At 40.8% G+C, this 24012-nt stretch overlaps 1 protein-coding gene across 1 annotated transcript in view; it reads right to left on the bottom strand.

Annotated features, from left to right (window-relative positions):
- ERC2 (ELKS/RAB6-interacting/CAST family member 2) overlaps positions 1-24012 on the bottom strand; it is a 604303-nt gene that overhangs the window by 15549 nt on the left and 564742 nt on the right. Inside the window, exon 15 of the mRNA XM_027767061.1 lies at positions 10411-10571. Coding sequence (XP_027622862.1) covers positions 10411-10571 — 161 coding nt within the window. The remainder of the gene's footprint in view (positions 1-10410; positions 10572-24012) is intronic.

Here is a 24012-nt window from a genome sequence, read left to right on the forward strand (position 1 = left end):
TATAGGTTTGAATTAAGATCCCAGGGATATTGGCTTAATCCAAAGATCAAGTCAAATGCCCAGTTTCAATGTTCACAATCTGTTGGTTCCCACATTCTATGACTGGGAAACAGAAGGCTTATCATCCTTGATTGATGGCTGGGTTTCAAGCTATAGTTCTTAGTCACTTTGCTTCTGGGCAACTGAGTGGTCTCCCCTTAAGGCACCTCTCTTCACAGGCAAAACTGTCAGGGATTGGCCTCTCTCTCTCTCTCTGTCTTTCTTTTCCACTTGTTTGGTCTGCCTCCTGCCCAAGAGTCAAATTAGAATCTAGCAAGAAAACCAATATGTTGAATTAAAAATAAATAAATAAATAAAGGGGGTTGGCAAGGGCATGGTGGTTAGGGGTGCTGGACTCCTGCATGGCCGACCATGGTTCAAGTCCTGGACCTGGCAGCTTGCTTTCTCACTCTCCCCGTCTCACTCTGTCCCTCTCTGCTCCAATTAAAAATAAATAAAGATAAATAAAATAATTGAAAAAAAATTAAACCTCAGCACTTTATAGGGTACCAGAACAACGGTGAGAAAGAATGACATGACATGTGACAACAGTGTACTTGCTGCTCCACCGCTCACCTCATAGGGTCCCATCTGGCAACATCCTCTACAGAGTGATCAGATACTTCTTGAAACTCCTCCAATATGGTGTTGCTCTTGAATTAGAAGAAATAGCCCAATGGCCCACTTTGACTTGCCATGTTTAGGAGGTTGGAAAACCTGTATTTTTCCTTTCTTCCCAACTACTCTTTCTTGTTTTTTTTCCCCCTGTAAGTACATGCGCTCACCAGAGACAGACGACAAGGAGAGAGGAAAAGAGAGAAATCACCCCCCCCCCCCAGGGAGTTTGGCCACACCACGATCCCTTTCCTCTAGTCTCCTCTTGGGATTTTGGGCATGCATACACAGGTGCTGGGGTGTTTCTCAAGCTGCCGAGTCCAGAACTCAAACCATGCATTCAGCCATGTGAGATCCAGGGCCTTAACCTCTACACCACCTGCTGGCCCTCTCCTCCCCCTTGTTATGGCTGGCTTTCCCAGCCCCCACGGGGCTGCCGTGAGGCTGGAGATCACATGAAATACAGTGCTTGAAATTATTTAAGCTTCATGATTCACATGCATTTAGATTATTTAACTGTTGATTATGATTATGTAAGCTGAAAGACTATACTTCTCTAACTCAGAAAATGTTTGTATTTCCATTAAAAACCACCAGGCCAAAGGTCCTTTTGACTGACATTTTTTACTATGAAAACTATACATACAGTACATGTTTTTGGCCCAAAATGTTCTGTCTCTTGTTTTTAAGAGATGAAATCCAACTTCAAAGGTCTCCTCCAACTAGTTCTCTTCCTGTCTCCTCCCTCCCACTATCACCCCAACCTGCTAACCTACTTCCTCAAGGCAAGTTGGAAAAAGCCTTTTACTATGTAATCAAACCTGGTTCCACCATGCTCAGATTTGAACATTTTACAATGACATCCCAAGCCTTTTGTAAGAGACAGTGTGTTCAGTGGTGAAGACTGTGAATGATAGTGTCAAACAGGCTTGAATTTGAGTTGCAGATGTCTGAGCCTCAGTGCCTGCATCCACAGAATGGGGGCAGTAATACCTCTCACCCCACAGGAGGTGGTAGCAATATTCAGGTGAAATCCATTAAATGCTCATGTAATAAGCATTTAATGAAAGTTCATTAGTACTATTAATTCCATGCACAAGTAATGAAAGACAAAAGGCATTTTTAAGTCAAAGGTAGTGCATTCTTCAAGGCAGGCAGGCAGGGCTCCTGATTCTACCTGACATGAGATAACACACTATGAGTCTCTCCCTACAATGGCTAGTAAAGCACTCCTCTGTTTGACTCATGTATGCCTCATCCCAAGAGCTGTACATAAAATAAATGCCCACAGAGACAAGGAAAATTCTATGGTGGTCCTATCAGAGAGGGCAGTGTCCAAACCCATGCAGTAATTTTCTTAAAAATTCTGACAGAAGTTTCTGAATTCAAATAGAATTCCTCAGAGGAAGAAACAAAGAAGATTCAAACAACCCCCTGTGTGCCAGGGCATTTATTTCATGGAATTCTGAGTAGAACTCCACACTGGAAGGAGTCTTGGAGATCACCTTTGCCTTCCACTTGGGACGAGAATTGCCTCTACGGTACCCAGAACAGGGGAGAGAGTCCAATACTGTGAAGTTCTTTTCCACTCTCTCCTTTTACATTCTACATACCAAACTAGCACAGTCTTCTGAGGCAGGTCATATCAAGTCTTCTTTACTTACATATTATACCATTTGTTTAAAAAATTATTTATTTTATTTTATTTATTATTTTAAAATTTTCTGTAGGGCATGTGTACTCACCAGAGAGAGACAGAGAGAGAGAGAGAAAGTGAAAAAGCAAGGTCTGGGACTCGAAACATGGTCGGTCATTTGGGAGTCCAATGCTTTAACCACCATGCAACCTGCTGGCCCCACATATTACACCTTTAATAATTGAAAGATACATCTGTCTTCTTGGCCTTCTCACCTGTCCATTATCCCATGCCTGAGGAGATCTTCAGATATTCCTCAACCTGTACATTCACTATATGACTCCCCATAGTTTACCAACCATGGTACCCAGAAATGAACTAGATATACACTAGACACATAGGCACGTAAGTAAATGTCTGTTAGGGATACTCTCTACAGGTGGGGTTGCAACATCGCTTCTCTTCTGGGCTAGAGGTTGCATGTGTTCACCAGAGAGAGGGGCAGGAAAAGAGAAAGCACCCCCCACCACGGTTATGCCGCCATCTCTTCTTCTCCATTTCCCCCTCCTTTTGGAATTTTGGAAATGCGCTAATGTCTGCCATGTTTCTTAAGCTGCCAGGACCAAGACTCACACCTCAAGGTCAGCCATGTGGGATCCAACTACCTTTACCACCAGGCCACAGAGTCCACCCACAAAGTTAACTCTTTGATGCTCAGTGAGATAACATACCACTTGAATTTTTTTTTCATACCTTGTTTTGGCACAGACAGCTAATTGTCCCCAATATCCATTCTTGACTTCCTAAGTACTGGGTTCCCAAAATGCTAGCTGGGCATAAAGCCACCCAGCTGAAGACTGCCTTTTCCTGCTGGTGTTGAAACTGTGTGACCGTGTGACTTAAAATTCTAGTCAGTGGACCCCTTCCCACACAGCAGTTCTCTCACCTACTAGCATATAAGCTCCAGGAACAAAAGGATTTTTGTTCACAGCGTCCCTTCCATTCACTTAGAAGAACACTTAGATAAAAGCCTACGGCTGAGAACAGTCCTTGCACAGAGCAGATGTTCAACAACCTTGTATTGAATGAACTGTTAAATGACCCAGATGTCAATGGATGGTGTGTGCAGCTTCAAGGGCAGGGAGGTTACTTTCTCTTTTCTCCTTTCTGTTGGCTGGAATATGGATTGGAGAGATGGAACTGAGGCCTAAGTTTTGCACCATGAGGTGGAAGCCAAATGCCAAGAATGGTAAAACATCAAGACAGAAGGAGCGTGGGTCTCTGGTGACTACATGGCTACTTGTATGCACTTCTCCAATGTGGGGGCATTTGAAGCTAACTAGTATACCCCCCTATGCTAAAGTTATTTTATTTACAGTGAAGTTTTACTTAGCCTCCATAAGCTTTCTGTATGGCAGGAGGTATATTTTGTGCTACAAGCACTAAGCCATGGACTTCAGTGTTGAAAGAGGGAAACAAGTCGGTGAGTTGTAAGGAACTGTGCTCTGGTGTCACTGCCTGCAGCTCCAACCCAAATCTTTTGTGAATGAGCCATTCTTCATGACATTTATTTCCTCGTTCTCTCTGCCACCTGTCCTCAGTCACTGCAGGTAATTGAGAGAGCTGCTGCAGGCTTCCTCAGTGTTTCAGCTGATTCAAATACCTTCTAGAATGGAGCAGGTTGTAGCCAGAAAACAGACAGATGAAGATATTCTAGGACACAGTACCATAGTATTTAATGTTTTAAAAATTGGACATGTCAAAGGTTTTCTAAATAAACCATTGTTTAGAGAAAGAACACTGTTGTAGCAAAATAAAGAAAATTGTTGAATGCATAAGGCCAAACTATAATTTGACGATAGGATCAGTGGGCATTAACTGTAAAGGGCATACCTAACATATTAATACATATATACCTTTTGTGGGTTAAAAATCACTTTCTCATAAATGCATAATCTCATTCAATCTCCCTAACATCTCTGTAACCTTCTTGTAACTGAGTTTATCAATTTTAAGTAATGGCTGCTTTCAAAACTCCTTTCCCAGGCTCCATTTATCCTGTCCAAATTGCTAGGCACTTAGGATTCTTCCCTCAAGAAATGTGATTTGTCTTTTCTCATGTTGGCATAAAGTAAAGAAGAAATTGATTTGATCATCTCCTTTGAAGGGTACTTACCTAATGAGTGGCTCTCTCAGAAAGGACCCCAGATCAAAGAGGCCAACAGGATAATACTCTAGCATAAGCCTCTGCCTTACTTCACTGTAAACGTCCTGAAATAACCCAGTATATACAAAGCTTTGCAAGGCTAACTGGAGAAGATGTCTAAAATCTAACAATACCCAGTAAATGAAGATGGATCACACAACATCATCAGCTGAGTTAAGAAATACGGGAGTAGCTTAAAATTTTTACGTCGCATAAGCAAAGGAAATCACCACAAAAAAGCCTAAACCACACAGTTCAAATTATGTGATTATTAATTATGTGATTATTAGCCAGCTGTTAAAACCCTTATTCAACCAAGCATTTTACACTAAATGGAAAATTTAATAGACAAGCAGTTAGGCTACTTGTCTGCCTATTAAATTACTATGGTAGTTTAAATCATCCAAGCAAATGCACACAGATAGATTTTTAAATACTGTATCTTATGGCCTCCAATTCCTTTTAGCCACAGATATCAAATGCACCTGCTGCAAACTTAACAACTGAGCTTTGGTTACTGAAATGTATGCTTATTAACCAGTATTAATAAAACTAAACATATAGAAAGATATTCTTGATATTCTTTTACTAAAATCCCTTTTAAATAGAAGCAAATGTCACAAAGACAAACCATTATGAAATGTTTTAGGAAAAAGTTGAGGAATTTTTTTAAGTAAAAGATTAATCTTACACACCAGGGAAGGTGACTATTCTGTTCTTCTATGAAAACATGGATGGGAATTGCTAACTCCTCTCCATGTGGAAATAATGAATTATTGGCCGTTAGAACAACCAATAAAGACCAAACTGAAGAAGAGAGGATTGGGGAGATATTTTACCTGAAATGTATTCAAAGGCTCTCCTTTTGAATGATCTTGGCCTTGGTTCCTGAAAGGGTTCCCAGACATGGGAAGATACATCACATTTTCCCACGTCCCTTTTTACCCCCAAATAACCAAGAGGGCCCTTACCTTTTTCAAAGTGAAGGCCCAAGCCTCTTTGGTTATACTAGAAACTACTTTATTCATCTGTCTATTCATTTATTTGCTTACTTACTGGTTTATTCACTTCCTTACCCTATTTTACTAAAATGCTAGCTTGATAAGGTCAAGAATCTTTTCTTCTGTCTGCATTAGAACAATGGCTGCCACATAGAAAATGCTTCATGATTTTGAATGAACACATCCTTCTATTCCTCCAATGCCTATCATGTGACAGGTTCTCAATATCCAATATGAAAAGGAAATCTCACTGTAAATAATATAAAGTCACACCATGACAAATCTTTATATTCGAATTAGAAGGACCAGGCAATATTTTCTTACACTGAATTTATAGTCTAAATTTAACATAGGAAGATAGTTCCTACCCACCCAAGAAGAATGGCAAGAGGAAATACAGGCCAATGTGGCATGTTCCCCAAATGACACTCTCTCTACATGTTAGATCATGGGTGATCCTTGTGGTGATGAACGGTTCTGTATCTTGACCATGGTGATGGTTACACACATCTATATACATGACAGAGTTGCTACACACACACATACTCGTAAATGACTGTATCAATGGAACTGGAGGAATTAAAATAAAGTCAGTTGAAGGGGACCAGCAGTTAGCGTAATGGCTACTATGTTGATGGACTCCCACGTGGTCGACCATGGTTCATGTCCTGGACCCGGTGGCTTAAAACCCACGCCGGGCGAGTGTGCGTGCGTGCCCAAGATCCCGAAAGGAGAATGGAGGAGAAGGGATTATGGCATGGCCATCCCCCCTGGGGGGTGATTTCTCGCTTTCTGTCTCTCTGTCTCTCTTTCTGTCTGTCTGGCGAGCGCACGTGCCCTATGGCAAAAACCTCTCAAAAAAATAAAAAATAATAAAAAAAAAATAAAGTCAGTTGACTGTACACATATCAATGTCCTGGTGTGATTCCATACCACAAATGTGCAAGATGGTACCAACGAGATGACTAAAGAGAATAACAACCCTTTCTGTACTTTCTTTCACCTAGTTCATTATTTTGAAATATACAATGATTCCATGCAATTATTTCAAAATAATAAAATTAAATTAAACAATTAGTAAGCCATTGACCCAAGATAGGTGCCCAATGGAGTAAATCTATATGGTAGTATATGGAGGAGTTAAAGATAACATAATTCTAGGTATGTGATGTGGAAAGGTATTCACAACACTAACCAAAAGGACCAGGACTCAGAAAACATGCAAGTACAATCTCATTTTGTTTTTGAAAAAAAAAAAGAAAAAAAGGATCATTGTAAAGGTATATACTAAATGTTTTCAGTGTCTCTCTCTCTCTTCATGTTAGGATCATGGGTGATATTTTTTTACATTGATTTTCTATATATTCTCTTCTGTATTTTTATCAAATGAACACTATTACCTAACAAATATCTAAAAGGCCATCTAGCCTATGGATGGAGCTCAGGTGAATTCTGTATATCTCTGAGGCAAAAACTAAGACAAGTGGAAAGATTATAGGGAAAGACAGTCCAATATCAGGAACATGAGCTACCTGTAAGACTTGTAGAACAGAAACCACCACTTATAAGCCCATGGCTCCTAGGAGGAATGGAGTTCACCTGGGTCTGGTGAATTCCTTAGTAGTCATTACATGGACCAGGGTCTGACTTACAGGGGCTGGAAGGGTGAATGGACTCAACTGCATTCCAGTTCTAGAACTCTGTGCCATTTTAATTTGGCAATGAATTTAACAGACACCACTTCTCATTTCTAAAGCCCCTTTTATGTTTCAAAGCATTTTCGCATATGCTGGTTTATATTAATTTTCGCTTAATATTTTAAAAATAAAATCCTTTACAACAGTTCTATAGATTTAGCATGGCAAGTATTTATCACCTTGATTTTACTGAAGAGAAAACTGAGACAACCAGAGTGATTTCCTCAAATGTTACGAGTGAGACAAAAATAACTATTAAGATGGCATCTCCTTTCTCTTCTCTACCCGTTTCCTCTAACACCACACAGCCTCACCTTTCCCACCAGGGTTTGGAAACCGAGTAGTTCTCGTCCAAAGATGCTTGCATGATGCGTGCCATTTGAATGAAAACCAGCAATTCTTGGCACAGAGTAATAACATGTACCAGTGATGAGAACATCCATCCGATTGTTCCCACCAACTTTTGTTGACTCAGTCAGTGTTAAGTAACCAATATGTCAACTCAGCTTAAACGTCATGGCCAATCAAATCAGCTGGTTGACTTGAACAGCCCAAGAGAGGCTGATGAATCTAGTTAAGGATCTCAGTCAACATACTTGTGTCCTCTATAGTCCCAGGGAGGAAGTCCATAAGTCAGGTTTCTGGGCCAGTTAAATAGTGAATGAGGTCCATATTGGGTTTAATGAAGCAGGGCCTTGTTACTTTTAGAAAAGGAATTAACAGAAGAATTTTATATTTATTTTGTAGTGGCAGCAGATTAAGCACTTTAGCAATAACGTGGCAATTCACCAAAAGAGGTCTTAGTTAGGTGTTATCTGAAATCATGAAATTAAGTGGGAAAACATACACATGGAAAAGGTTTATATGTTTTAGAAAAATAAACCCAAATTTTAGATAAATGATACTCTTCACAAAAGTATATTAAACAAATGACATATTTTCTTTGGCCAATAGTGCCATTTACACACATAGATCATTTTCTGTGTGCCAAGCCCTCCACTAGGTAGTTCTCCTCACCACCACCCCCATGCAAGCCATTACAGAAGGAAACTAGAGGGTCACAGGCATTTTCCCCGAGCTATCTAGTTACCAGGCAGAAGCAATAGGATTCCATCCCAGCTCTGGTAACTTCCAAACCAGCCTACTTCACCATTACTTGTTCTCTCAAAATGTTGAAAATGTGTGCATTTTATAAACAAGAAGTAATGAAAGTTGATGTCATGTTAACTTGGGAACAGCTCGAGCACAGTGAGAAGAATGAATTCAGACCCGACAGATACACAAAGAGGCAGAAGAGGAATAGGAGAGCAGAAAAGAAGAAAACTGATGAAGTTATCGATCCTGTATTTTAACACGTTAGTATCAGTCTTGGCTATTATTAATAAATCAAAATAATAATTAAAAATGTAATAAATAAAGGTGATAATGTCGCAGACACTTGAAATACTTTCTGTGTGTGTGGCTACATAAATTTCAACCTGCAGCAATCTATTCACTCATTCAATGAATATTGTGAAGCTATTGCATCCCAGAAACTGTTCTGTGCAATGAACAATTATTGAGCCCCTACTAGTTGCCTATACAGCATGACTACAGCTGTGACTCAGACTGACTGGCAGGGAGCATGATAGTTAAGGCATGGGGCACCCACATGCATGACCACAGCTCAAGTCCCAGACTTCGAAGCTTGAAAATCACACTAGGTGCGTGTGCATGTGTCCCCAAAATCTAGAGAAAAGAATAGAAGAGATTGCAGTGTAGCCATCTTCCTGGGGGTGGGGGGGCAAGTGACTTCTTCCTTTCCATCTCTGTCTCTCTCTCTCTCTGGTGAGTGTATGTGCCCTGTGGCAAAAAAATAATAATAATAATAATCTCCAAAAAGAAGTAAAAGAAAAAGAAAAAAAAAAATGCTACATGCACACACACACACACACAAAGTAGTAACAAAAGGACCTGAAGACTGAAGATTTCGGTTTTAATCCTGGCCAGATGGCCATAAGCAAGTTATTGGAATCTCTCGGAATTTTAGTTTCTTTACCTCTAAATTGAATATAATATTATCTGTTTTTATTATAAAATTTTTATTAGAAAAAAATTCTAGTTTATATGTGAAAAAAGTAACTCTTTGGTATTAGATAAACTGAGGTAGTTGGTGGAAAAACAAAGTTTTTGTCCTCATTATTAAATCCTTCAAGATATTTCCTTCCATATTTTCCATGACCTAAGCTTTCTGGTTTAATGTTAACCATGTGTAAGACTTGTTGGGTCACAATAAGGTCATTCTTCCATACCTAGCAACCAATGTCGAAGTATGTGTTATAGGCTTAAGATGTCATCATTATGTACATTTCCCCATATTATGGAAGGAAGTTGGGTTTAATTATACCCTAGTGATTATTTCATTAAAACTAACAGAGAAAGATGCTACTTCTTGACTAGTTCTTTAAAAGCAGATCCATTGCAATTACTATTCAAATCTTTCAATGATTTTCTACCCTATGTTCTTCCATGATGGTATTATTTATCTGAGAACGAACAAGAGCTAGGGGTGGGTGGCTGTGTCACAAGACCACAGGAACCACAATTTCCCAGGACTCAACTGCATTTTATTGATTAAATTAAAGGCACAACCTGTTACAACCCAATTTCTTCCTTTTACCTACAAAATCCCCCACCTCCCTGTGTGGAGAGGGCCTTTGCAACCTATTTTTATCAGTCCAGCAAACAAGAGTTCTGCCTTCTAAACAAAGAGGTGCCAACCTTGAGACTCTATGAAAGCCAACACAAGCCAGGCATTGTACACAAGTGAAAAGAATATAATTAGCCAAGTTATAGTCACAGTTAGGAAATACCTCTCAGAAAAGTTTCCACTTAACTCCAACAGTGCTCAAATTACCATTGTGCTTAACGAGGCCTCTGTCTCTTGGCTGGCCCAGACCTTTGCAACAGATCTATGACCGAGAGCGCCATCCACAAAACATTGACACACAAAATCCAGTGCTAGATCCACTTTTAAAAAATAACAAATATGGAATGTATACACTGAGACAGCAAAATCATAGTTTGAAAAAATGAGAACGGTAGTCTCAGAAATGTCTAGTGTTGGTGACATTTTTTTCTTCAAGCTCTTTTCCCACCTTCCTTAGCCTTCCCCTTCCCCACCTTCTAAAAGAGGTCAGAAGAGAGAGACTACAAAAAGCAAACGTGAGAACTCACTTCATCTCCAGGATCTCCTCCAGTTGCTTCCTTCTCTCTATCCGGAGGTTGGCCAAGTGCGCTTCTTTCTCAGCGAGGGACTGCTGCGTGGAGGCCAGGCGTGCTTTGGTGGCATCCAGTTCCTGTCTGGTCTTCTCCAGAGCGTTCATCAGCTCCTCTATCTGAAAGGCACATGGAGCTCAGTGTGTTACTTCTCCTTCATTCAAGCATGAGGCATGAATGACAACACACACGAAGGACTCACGGTTGTCCTCAAACTACCCAGTGTGTTTGGAGCCCATTCTTTCTTTGTCACTGATTAAAATGTTTCAGACACAAGCAATGTCCAAATGTCTCCAAGGCCCTTGTTCCATTGGATTGCCCAATAATCTTTATAGAAACTATTTAACATATTTATTAGAAGTGGGGGGTGAGTGGCTTGACCCTACTTCAACCTGTGTTTGGCAAAAATCTCAGAAACTTCCTCACAGTTGGAGGAAGGAAGGCAACTCTCAAAATGCATTTTGCCTGGCACAATATACTCTTGTGTGAGGCCCCAGAGTGCTCTGACAGGAAGTTAATCTACGTGTTTCAGATTCATTCATGTTTTAGCCTATCAAAGCCCTGTTTGGCAAAAGCTATTTGATGTCCAAGAGGTCTCAGGGGACCTTCTAAGCTCACCTCCCTGCCTTACATTCAGGAAGCAAGGTTTGCCCAAAGGTAAACAGAATTCCAGCCACAAAAGGTTCAAGTTTGGTTTGCTCCTGAAGTTTGAGAGGGTTCTAAACTTGAAATAAATGACATGTAACTTTTATAGGGTGCTAATACACGATAGAAATAAGCCAGAATATCAAATATCCAGAGTTTTCAGCCAGGTCCCAAAAAATTGGACCAGAGAGCTCTGAGGCAAGGTCTTACCCTCCCCAAACCACTAGGGACTTTTAAAAGCCAGCACACAACAAAGAATGCTGGTGTTTATGGTTATGTTCCAGAGACTTCCGTGGAGCAAGCTGGTGAAATGCCATCCTTCGCACAGATGCAGTCTGCAACTCCCCCACTGTTTCAAAACCATGGTTCCAGGAAGTTTCTAGATTCCAGAGCTGGCGTTTAGATTTCTATGCTACCCCTTCCAGCTGAACTTGGCAGAATGGGTTCATCCATCACTAACGTCAACAGACCACCCTTCAGAATGTGTCAATGACATGTTAAGTTCCAATTCGTAAAGACTTTCTACACAATTTCTACAGTTTTACATGGAATTTATTCAGAAAAAGCATTATAGTTCACATCCAAGGTAAATTATATGCTTTTAAGAGTCAGAAAGCCCTCCATTTTGCCTAATAAAAAGAGGAAACTTAATGACCATGTCATGTAAATCAAAGCCCAAACCAAAAAAGTTTAGAAAGCAAGGATTATAGAGGATAACCTATGAAAATCACAGAACCACACCTGTTTAAGGGTAGAATAAATAGCATTATTCTTTGACTTTATAAATACATAAAATTTAAAAAGCAATCATAAATGTTTTAGTTTCTCATATAAGTTCAAAGAACATCACAAATATGACTGGAAGCCCTTCTACAGATTAATATATGATGTAGCTAACACGGTTTCTAGCTCACCTCTTTTCTCCCTCTGATACTCTTAAAAGCATTTTTTAAAAAATGCCAGAATTATTGTCATTCCAAGTGCCAGTTGGGATAGTTTGCCGGATGGCCTATGTCCCAAGACCCGATTTCCTGTTGCAAATTGTTTTTTTTATTTTTTATTACAAACATACTATTCATGCTGGAGAAGAGGAAGGGTCTCCTGAGTTCTCATCTGCTAAATCTCTCTCTCATTAGTTGAAGCTGATCTGTCTTCAATCTATAGACACAGAGCTACACCACTGGGTTTCTAAGTTCTTAATTCACTTGCCACCAGACTGCTTGGGGCAGGCACCAGCTAGATTTACATTAACTCATCTCTAAACAATCACTCTTAAGAGTAATGACTTCCAGGTTGCTACAGTCATTTCAGCCAAAACCACAAGAAGAGGCCTGGGCACTGACAAGATGCAGTCCAAAGTTTTAACCTAAGGAGATACCATTGTCTTTCAACACCCACACTCCCAGGATCAGGTGAGACAGCTACTCTCAACACTGTGGAAGAAGAGTTTTGAAATCGCTTTCCAGGCATGGCTTCCTAATCATTCTGATTTGTACACCCATAGACAATGAATATTGCATACTAAGAACTATATTGGGTCCTGGACTCAAAGAAACCGTTTCAGTATTATCTTAGCACTACTTAGCACCAACAATGTGTCTCTCTAACTTTTTTTTTAACCCCCTCTATAAGTTTTCGCATACAATCACTCCATGCTTGGAGTCTTTGTTTTTTAGGCAATGCCCCTGGTTCCTGAGGTATTTAATGTTTTAAAATTCTGCAAATCGTTTACTTTGCTGCCCAAATGGGAACATTAAAAAGCAAGAAATATTTTTCCTGCTGTGGTGGTGATTAGAGTAGTTTACAATATTCTAGTTCTCCTTATGAGCACATGGCGGGACCACACTCCCTCTCTCCCTTTAAGTTGACTGTGGCTTTGGTCAATAAAATCACTGTCATTTTCAGGTTGAAGCATATAAGTGCGAGGACTCAACTGCAACTTTCCCTTTTCGCTACCATGTTGACTGTGAAAGCATGTTTCAGAAGTGCCTCCTTCAGCCTGAGTCCCTAAGTGACCTCAGTGAAACTCAAAGCCGATCCACATCACATAAGCAGGACATGAACTCGGTGGTGTGACACCACTGAGATTGGGGGTTGCTTGTTGCCCCCAGTGTAACCTGGGCCATCTCCACTGTGAACCGTCTACTGATCAGGTGCTCTATGCCAGACTCTACCTCCCCACCTGTGTCCTGACTCATCAAGAGGAAATTGCTTCTTGTTCTTGCTGGCCCTTGGAAACTCCTCTTGCAGGTCACTCACTGATAACTTCGTTCTTGTCAAATGTCTTTCTCAACGTGTAGCTTGCATAGCTAAATATCCCCCCACAGCTGATCTGCCTCTTCTTTGAAGTAACATTTTAACTGATCAAATACAAGAAGTCTTCAAAGTTCCTAGTTCATAGCAAATGCATATTATGAAAAAACGACACCAGGATGTCAAAAGTTTTTGCACCAAAATAAACTCATATTTTAATTTCCTTTCCTATGCCTTTTTTTTTTTTTTTTTGGAGAGGTTTTTTTGCTATAGGGCACGTGCGCTCGCCAGACAGAGACAGAGAGACAGAAAGTGAGAAATCACCCCCCAGGGGGGATGGTCACGCCACAATCCCTTCTCCTCCATTCTCTTCTTGAGATCTTGGGCATGTACGCACACGCGCCCGGCGTGAGTTTTAAGCCACCAGGTCCGGGACGCGAACCATGGTCGACTATGTGGGAGTCCAGCGACATAGCCATTACGCTAACTGCTGGTTCCCTTCTATGCCATTTTTGAGGTATCCTCACATATGTATTAGGCTGTCGGGAAAGTCATGACGCATTTTTGCATAGAAAAATATGACCCAAAAGTTTATTAAACTACCAGATTATGATCATGACATCGTTTACTAACTGTGTGACTGTCACAAGTCCCTTCATCTCTCTCATCTTCAGTTTTCTCATCATAAACAGGGGGCCTTGTTGTTTGCCCAGGAGATGTTTTTGAGCACAGTAAGTGACGTGCCCATATGGCATGTCTTCTTCTGATACCAAGAAAATATATTTTTTTCCTGATTATTAGAGTGCACTCACTGTACAAAATGCAAAATATACAGATATGAACATTTTAAACTTCTATTTAAAATAAATAATAATACTATTTGAGTTAAGAGCCCCTAAAATCTCACCTTTTAGAAATTAACATTATGAACAGTCTTTTATACTCTCTCCATCTCTCTCTGTATAGAGTATATATATATATATATATACACATATATATACATATATATATGTGTGTGTATATATATATATATATATACATACATGTATATATATATACACACAATAACAAACTATTTGGTCATCGGGAAATTCATGATGCATTTTTTCATTCTAAAAGAAAAATACGTATATGTGTATATATAATTGGCATGTTATATATAAGTGTATACATATAAATACATATAAATACATAATTTTGTAAACAATTAATGTATCATAAGCATTTTCTTTTGGAAATAGTTTTGATAAGTGAATGGTGCTCTATCCCATCCTCGTTTTTCTGAAACTAATGCTTACTCAGTGCTATGTCCTAAATATTTGTGTCTTCCTATGTTGAAATCCTATCCCCCAGAAAGATGCTATTAAGAGGTGGGACCTTTGGGAGGCAGTTACATCATGAGAAGGAAGCACTAATGAATGGGATCAATGCCTTTATAAGAGAGGCCCAACGGGACATGTTTGTTCCTTGTACCACGTGACTCCCTTTGAGCGTGGGATGGTGAACTCAGACCTCTGCTGATTCACACTCCTCCTCTCATCCCACTAACCTGTTTTTTAGTTCTCCCACAACTTTCTGGAACCTGTGTTGAAATAGGGAACACAGTTTGAAAAACACTGCTGTGGGTATTTGGAATCCTTGAGAAGTGAGCCATCCCAGTGATACTTTTGACAAATATTAATGGTTAAACACATTTTCCTGGCAAAGGGGATAGAAATTGTGACAGTAATTCCTGTGGAACCTCTCTGAACTCCATAGCTGTGGGACCCAGTTCAAAGAGAGGAAGGGAGCTTGAGATTTCACAAGTAATGACAGAAGGAAATGACGGATCAAGAAAATATTTCCAAAATAGAGTTATAGGATGTGATGATGACTAGAAAACAAAACAGGAGGGCCAAGGAAGAGACAAATATGTCTCTGATGTCTTAACCATGAGCAACTGAGAAAAGGTCAGGATGGTGGATGTGTTAGGGGGTAGTAGGCTATAAAGGTGTGGGCTAGTGGTGAGGATCTGGTTTAGGCATGTGTGCATGGCTCAAGAGTTGGCTTTTAGTCATCCTCAATGTAAAGTGATAACTAGGATATCCAGATGGAAGTGATCAATGGGTGATTAGATTCGGTGGAAGAGGCCCAGTGAGCAAAAGGAGGTAAAGGTTGTGGAGGTATCTGCATAGAGGTGACAGCCATGAAGACAAACCTTAGACCATCTTATGAATACTGTATGAATAAGGAAAATGTCACGAGAAGAAGGGCCTGGTTATGGACTTGCAGGAAGAGGAGGAATTTGCAGAAAAAATGGAGGGAAAATGTCCCGAAGTATCTTAGGCCATTCAGGCTTCTATAGTAGAACACCATAGACTAGGTGGATTGTAAAGAACATAAATGAGGACCAGCAGTTAGCGTAATGGCTATGTCACTGGACTCCCACGTAGTCGACCGCAGTTCGAGTCCCAGACCCGGTGGCTTAAACTCACACCAAGCACATGTGCGTGCGTGCCCAAGATCCCGAGAGGAGAATGGAAGAGAAGGGACTGTGACGTGGCCATCCCCCCTGGGGGGTGATTTCTCGCTTTCTGTCTCTCTGTCTCTCTGTTTCTTTCTGGCGAGCGCACGTGCCCTATAGCAAAACCTCTTGGAAAAAAAAAAAAAAAAGAACATAAATGTATTCCTCTCTGTTCCAGAGGCTAGGAAGTGCCAAGATCAAGAAGGCAGTATGATCAGGTTTTAGGAAGGTTCTTCTTCCAGGCTGCAGATGGCGACTCCTCACATGGTGAAAAGAGCAAACAAGTCGCACCAGGCCTCTTTTATAAAAGGCATTAATCCTATTCATTCGAACATCACCCTCATGATATAATCACTTCCCAAAGGTCCCTCCTCTTAATACCGTCATCCTGGGAGATAGGGTTTTAACATCTTGCCTGTTTATAGATGATGTTCCGCTTAGGTTTTAATTTTTTTAATTTAACATTTTAAAAATATTAACATTTAATATTTTAAAAGTTAAAGCATGGGTTGGAAAGCCAGACTGTGCTAATAATACCTAATTCACCACTTATGAATCATGGGACCTTGGGAAAGTGAGTTTTCACCTCTTTAACAGTACTTTCGGTTAGAATTATTCCAGGTATTACATGAAGCAATGATTGGCAAATGTGAACACTCAGTACATTCTTAACACAGCATAGCCTAGTGGTGAGGAACACATTCAGGAGTTAACCTACCACTTATGAGCTGTGTAACTCTAAGTAAGTTGTAAAATTTTTGAGCCTCAAGTTCTTCACTTGTAAAATGAGACCAATAACAGAATTTAGCTCCAAGAGCTTTCATGAGGAGTAATTCTCTGAGGACGATGCCTACTACCTGGTGCCATAAAAGTCTGAGCTCTTCCTAATACAACACCTGGGAAGTATTTACTATGGCTTGAATGTCTCCCAAAGAGCATACGTTGAATCTTAATTACCCCTATAACAGAACTAAGAGGTGGGGCCTGTAAGAAGTGATGAAGCCATCAGAGTTCCACCGTCATGAGAGATTGATATCATTACCTTGGGAGTAGGTTCCTGATAAAAACGGTGACTTCCATCTGATTTCCTCTCTGTCTGTGTGCACACTTCCACTTTCTGCCTATCCACCATGGGATAACTCTTGCCAGATGCTGGTACCATGCTGTGACTTCTCAACCTCCAAAACTGTGAGCCAAATAAATCTATTTTCTTTATCAATTACACAGTCTGTGGTGTTCTGTTACTGCAGCAGAAACAGACCAGGATGGTATTTAACCATTTTTTATTTGTTTACTACCAGATGAAAGATTTTGCACTTCCTGGTACCTACCCCGGACTACACCTACGTGCACGAACAGTCTTGGACTGTCCTACATTTACTCCACTGTTGCAGAAACTGCTCATCCTTCAAGGCTTGGTCTGTCTCTGGCCTCCTTTACAGTGTGCAGTGATCAAAAGCTGCAGCTCTGGAAGCAGTTAGACCTAAGTCACATCTCGGTTCCACTATAGGATCTCTGTGACCTTAGGCTAATCTTAACCCAAAGCTTCCTAAGTTTTGCTGTACACTAGACTCTCCCTTGGGGAGATTTTTAAAACCCTGATGCCATGGTCACACTCCTCCCAATTAAATCCAAATATCTGAGGGTGCGAGCCAAGCATCTGTATTTTATTAAAGATCCAGGTGATTACAAATACAGCCAAGTCTGGGAACCCTAGAAGTTACTGATCTCCCTTTGAGCCTGCAAATTCTGTAAGCGAGGAGCAGAAAGAAGATACCATATAGGAATGACATGGAGGAGATAAGTGAGATAATGCTTGTGAAGTTCACAGTCCTCTGTCTGGAGTCCTAAGCATGGTGGTTCCTAGCCTCCCTACCTCCACCCAACCTGAGCGCCTTCGGTTTTCATTTCTGCACCTGTTCTGTACAATGTGCATGCTTGGTTGCTACAACAGAATTATAATCCCCTGGGGGGCGGGTCCATGTCTACATTTTCACTGAAGCCCCTTCAGCACCTGACACAGCACCGGTGTCACACTCAATAAATGCCTGTGCAATGGGAGAGAAGGGAGCACAATGACATGATACTGAAACGCCCTCCTTTGACCCACTTAGCACAATGATGGATGAAGTGTAAGTCCACACTTGGTACATTCCTACCCCATAAGTCAGTGGTCCCCTCACCATCTTCACGAAACAGTCTTCAGGTTTCAGCTCTCTGTGTGTCTTAAGTACCGTCTCTTTGCTAAGGAGATGGGGAGGTTCAGTTACTCAGCTCGTGAAAGGCTGGAAACCCAGAGGAAGGCAACCCATTCATCTCCACTGAACACAGCACTTGCTTCTTTTAGAAGCCCATCTCAGGGCCAGCAGGTGGCGTAGTGGTTGAGATGTTGGACTCCCATATGGCAGACCGAGGTTTGAATCCTGGACCCAGTGATTTGAAACTCATACTGGGCGAATGTGCATGCATGCCCAAAATCCTGAGAGGAGAATGGAAGAGAAGGGACTGTGGCATGGCCCTCTGTCCTGGGAGGGGTGATTTCTCACTTTTCCTCTGCCCCTCTGGTGACTGCATGTGCCCTAGCAAAAAAAATCTCTCTCTCTTAAAGAAAGAAGAAGCTTATCTCTGAGTAATTCAGCAGATTATCTTATTACCTTGGGGAAAAAAAAGTTTTAGAAATGATGTTTGACTCCTAAAACATTATTCTTAGTGAAAACAGTCAAAGTTTAATGAAAACACCAAAGTCACTTAGACTACTCGAGATGTTTCATTTCAAATAATCTCCCATGAGGTCCCCACCTATGGTAAGACTGGAATTCTGACCCTGTATCTAGGGAGATCTTGTATCTTGCACCTTTTAAAAGATATTGGTTTGTGGGACCAGCAGGTGGCGTGGTGGTTAAAGTGCTGGACACTCCCACATGGCCAACCACGGTTCGAGTCCTGGACCTGGCGGCTTCTTTTACCCTTTCTCTCTCTCTCTCTCTCTCTGTGTCTCTCTGGTCAAATTAAAATAAATGAATGAATAAATAAAATTAAATAAATAGTAATTTTTTTTAAAAAAAAGATATTGGTTTGGTGATACACATCTAAAACATAATAATGAAAGGTTTCTTCAAACTAGGTGTCCATTTGGCCTCACCAATTAAGACCAAAAATAAAAACCCTGAATAATTGTGTGTCATTTCTGATTTTATTAGTCAGTCTATCTTGCAGATCACCAAAATGCTCTTATAAAATAGTTGAGTTCCAGGAAATATTCAACTGTATTTGAATAATTCATAACTTGGTGCACTTTAGAATAATGAAGCCATCAAATGGATCTCTAAAGAGTCTAGTGTTTACGCAGGGCTCTGGAGAAGCTGTCGGATCTTTTAAAGTGAACAGTGGAGCCTTAAAACAATAAAATAAAAAACCTGTTTAAGACCTTAAATCATTAACATGTGTCGATTTAAACTTACACATACATTTGTGTTGTTTAACTAAATATTTGAAAACCAGCTTCTCTCTCAGTTATCTGCCAAGACCCTGTTCTGGGCTCTCTGTGTCTCTTCCTAATGTGTGGCAACTTCCCGGGCTTGTTGGCAAGCGCTGAACTTCAAATATTTTGATAAAACAATCTTTCCCCATAAATGATAGATCAGTATCAAGTTGGTGTGTATTCTGTGTTAATGATTTGGAATTTTCAAAACCTCATTCTAAAAACAGACTGGCTCTTCTGCGTGAGGCTCCACCATCCACCCTGGTTTCCAGTCTTCATTCCACTTTGAGTGCAAGAGGATGACGGTTTTCAGCTCACACCAGAACACAGAGCCAATGAAACCCCCACATCCCAGGTTACAGCAAATCCGGAATGTGAATGGGTCCTGTGGGAATGGCTGGACTTGGCCTAGCTCAACTCTGGGCACAGAAGGTCACCCTGAGATCAGAAGGTGAAGATAAACACTTAATCCTCCCTTCTTGGCAGCAGCAGCTTCTCAGGCAGGGATGCAATGGGCCAAAGGGTCTGTTCAAACAAGGACTACTAATCTTATTTTTCCAATTACTCTTATCTGACATTTCAATCTCCTCTCCCCTCCCACTCCCACCGCTGCTGCCTTAGAGTGACACCTTTTGGAAAAGGGTGAAACTGAAACTCCTCAGACTTCTCTGCCTAGACCTGACCATCCTTGAGGTGGTCATGATTTGTTTTCTCCTTACTGAAGCTTCTAGGAGGTTTGCTAAAACATGGCTCTTCTGATCCTTCTCCTGCAAACCAATACTCACTTCAAGCAAGTTTATTTGGCCTTAAACTCTTTGATTGTGACTATATATGTATATATTTTTTTTCCTTTTTAGTTGTTAGAAGGTATATGTGCTTGCCAGAGAAAGAGACAGAGAGAAAAAGAAAGAAAGAAAGAAAGAAAGAAAGAAAGAAAGAAAGAAAGAAAGAAAGAAAGAGAGCGAGCGAGCACCCCCACAAAGTGGCATGGTGTTGTTTGGCTGCAAACCTTTCTCCTCCATTTCTCCATCCCTTTGGGATTTGGGGTATGCACACACAAGCACCCGGCATGTTTTCAAGTTGCCAGGGTCAGCATTTGAACTGCAGTTGGCCCTGTGTGATCCAGCTCCCTTAAGCACTAGCCCTTGGTGATATTTTATATTCTTCCTCTCCCCTTCTCTTCCCAGGCTTATTAACAGAATGCCATGATAAAAGATGAATGGCAAAGAAACATCTGACCTCACAGATTCTGGTAAATCAGATGGTACGAATGAATAGCAGTTTCTCCAAAACCCACTTGAGCATTTTCCATTCTACATAGGATTGGGCTCAGTGGAATCTGGGGTGAAAAAAAAGCCTGTATGGGTATGTTTCTGGGTATGTTTGGTATAGGTATGTCTTGGGCCATCAGAAGTTTCTTGTTTTAGATGTGTCATAACAGCATGACAAAATGCTGGCCTTTCCCTGAACGGGGTCTCAGATATGAGAAGTGAAGTGGTAAAGAGCATGGGCTTTGAAGCCAGATGGCTCAGGTCCCAGTAAGGCCTAGCCACGTGCTGGCTGTGTGACTTGAGAAAGATGTTGACTGCTGCGTATGTTTTCTCCTCTGTAAAGTGTGGGTGATGACTGCACCTGTTGAGGTCTAGGTAAGGAATACCTGAGCTATGACAGCTACCTGTGGGACACGTAGAAGTACACGGTAACCTGCCGCTGCTATCAACAGTGGTATTTATTTAAGGGCTGACGTTTAGTTTTCAACCCACGAGAGGATGAATAAGCAAGATGAAGGGTAGATTTTCACTGTCTTTTCAGAAAGACATGTCATAGTTTTCACCATCAATGGAATGGTGGAAAATTTTACCACAAAATCTACTTTGTGACAAACAAAATTAATCATACACGAAGTGTGCCTTGTTCTTATTTTCATCTTACTGAGACTAAATTGCAAACACAAAGATGAGGGAGCCTGAGAAGATAACCAAGACAATATAGAGGAAAGATATCCATAAAATCTTAAGTGAAGAGACCAGGTTAACATAAAATAAATATAATACAATCCCAATCATATGTGAGACTTTAAATGTATATTTATAGAAAAAATAAAAAAAAGACTAGCAGTTACTGCATCAAAATATTTATGATGGGGCCAGCCAGGTGGTGTTACAGTTAGGGTAGCTGGATCCCACATGACCAACTGCACAGTTCAACTCCTGGACCTGGGAACTTGAAACACACGTTAGGCACGTGGGCATGTGTGCCCAGAATTCTGAGAGGAGAATGGAGCAGAAGGGATTGCAGTGTGGCTATCCCCCCTAGGGAGCAATTTCTCACTTTTTCTCTCTCCCTTCCTCTTTTGTCTCTCTCTGACATGTGCACATGCCCTGTAGCTAGCTAAATATATATTACGTCATTGGGAAAGTCATGACATATTTTTCTATGCAAAGACACATCATGACTTTCCGCAAAACCCAATATATAAATACATATTCATGGTGGAGGTCAGATGGTGGTGTAGTAGTAAAACATGACACTCTGAAAAACAATCCCACATGGAAAGGTTCCCAGTTCAAGTCCACAGAACAAACTGGGCACATGTGTGCCTACTAGGGCTGGCTAAAGCTAGAAGTAGATCATGGCATCAAGACTCTGTTGGGGTGCTATCTCTCTGTGTCTCTCTCTTTCATGGAATAAATAAATAAATAAATAAATAAATACAACTTTAAAAATATTCACGAGTTTATTTCAGGAAATCTATTATAACTTTTTCTTTGTACTTACTGCTACAAAAAAGCAAAAAGGCATTATTAATGTAAATTTTTTTTTTTAAATTTTAACCAAGGAAAGTCAGCATAGGAGGTACTTCTGTTCCCATGGAAAAATTAGTTGCTGGTAGACCAGCCTCCAAAGGAGAAGAATAAAATAGGACAGGGCCCTCTGCAGCAGTTATAGTGGCAAATGTCCTTAGCCAGAATGACCCTAAAACAGATTACATTGCTAGGCAAGGGTCCTTGGCCCTGACAGTCCCTTAGATTTATGTTGATTAAAATCCAGATTCACCAGGGAGTGCTCGTGTATTAGTAACTCCACAGCTGTCAACAGTACCTCCTGCCACCTCCTCCTTCCCCAGAATGCACCTGAATTTGCTCATTTCATCTTGTTCCCTAATGAAGTTCCTACAAGTTCTGGAAATGCAATACAGGCATGTACTTGCCACCTCCACCCTGCCCCAGAATGCACCTGAATTTTGCTCATTTCATCTTGTTCCCTAATGAAGTTCCTACAAGTTCTGGAAATGCAATACAGGCATGTACTTGCTTGTTTTGTTCTCTGCGTATTTAATGTTGCCTGATTTTGTCATCATCATTTTGTCTCTGTAGTATTCAAAATAAGTGATCAGCTGCTAAAACATCAGACCTTTTTGTCCATGCCATTTGATCACTTCTATTAGAAAGGCCAGTTCAGTTCCATTCCACAAATCAGGGTGGTTTGTTAAACCATTTCGTACTCAAATAGACCCACTTTCTTGTGATGAAGATCAGTGTTGAAGCAATTGCAAGGAGGAAGAAAGAAATGAGTTTCCTTTACTCCCAGCTCTCCTGCTGGCTTGGCTCAGGAGGAGATACCTGCTCCTGAGGTCACACTGCCATCACCCCAAATCTAGCCTGATCCCTCAGGATCCTGGCATCACAGTTCACTCTTCCTTGAGCAATATGACTTCATGTCACCTTGCTCCTTGAGCACACGGAGTCTAATGCACCCCTGCATCTTCCCACTTGGCATGCCATCTTCTCAAACACACAGCAGAAGCTCAGTAGGTAACTGTGGGCGGGGTGCTGAGGAGAACAGAAGAGAACAAGCTATACTGGAGAAAGGTCATCATTGCTTCTGATTTAAATAATAGTTTCCAATATCCATTTGAGTCTCAAGTTCCAAAGAAGCAGAGCATTTAACTGATGGATAACTCAAGCTCACACAAGCTCAGGAATTTACCCAAGAGTTAACAGTCGTTTACTCCTTTCCAGGATGTAAGTCTGACTTCTGAGTACAAATGTAGGATCCTGAGAGAATACTCAGAGGAGACTACACCAAGAAGATCTAGGAGGAGAGCCTGGGCCTTGAGCCCCTGAAGGGTAAGGAACTATCTTGACTCATTCTCTTCAGTGTCATAGGCCTGTACACAATGTCTAGCACACAACCCAGCACCCACTAATGTATAGATGAATATTAATCAGTCAATAGAGTTTGGGTCCCTTTTGCTTCATCGGAGTAGATGGTCAATGGGGCCAACCCATATTCTTAAGGAAGACTCTCTCCCCCAAATAGCATAGTTGTGAGGATTTTGGCAGAACATTTTTCAGGTTGTAAACGCTTTCTGTTCCCAAGGATGAGTACGTATCTGGGTAAGATAGCCAACATTGAAATCAGTGGTTTTGCACCTACTTAATCAGGAAGCAAAGTTGACTCCTTTAAGAGTTATGTGATAAAGATGTCAAAATTATGCCCCCTTTTTAACAAAACCAACCATCACACACACATACATACACAGAAATATACACTTACACTCATGTTTGAGTGCATGTTCAACAACAGCTAAGAGTGCCTCCTATGCTAACCCATAAAAGCCAACAGAAGGTACTGGTTTCCTTATAATTATAGTCCAGGTTAGTTTAAAAAAAAA

Source organism: Tupaia chinensis, unplaced genomic scaffold (genome assembly GCF_000334495.1).
Source record: "Tupaia chinensis unplaced genomic scaffold, TupChi_1.0 Scaffold143906_1, whole genome shotgun sequence".
Classification (NCBI taxonomy): domain Eukaryota; kingdom Metazoa; phylum Chordata; class Mammalia; order Scandentia; family Tupaiidae; genus Tupaia; species Tupaia belangeri.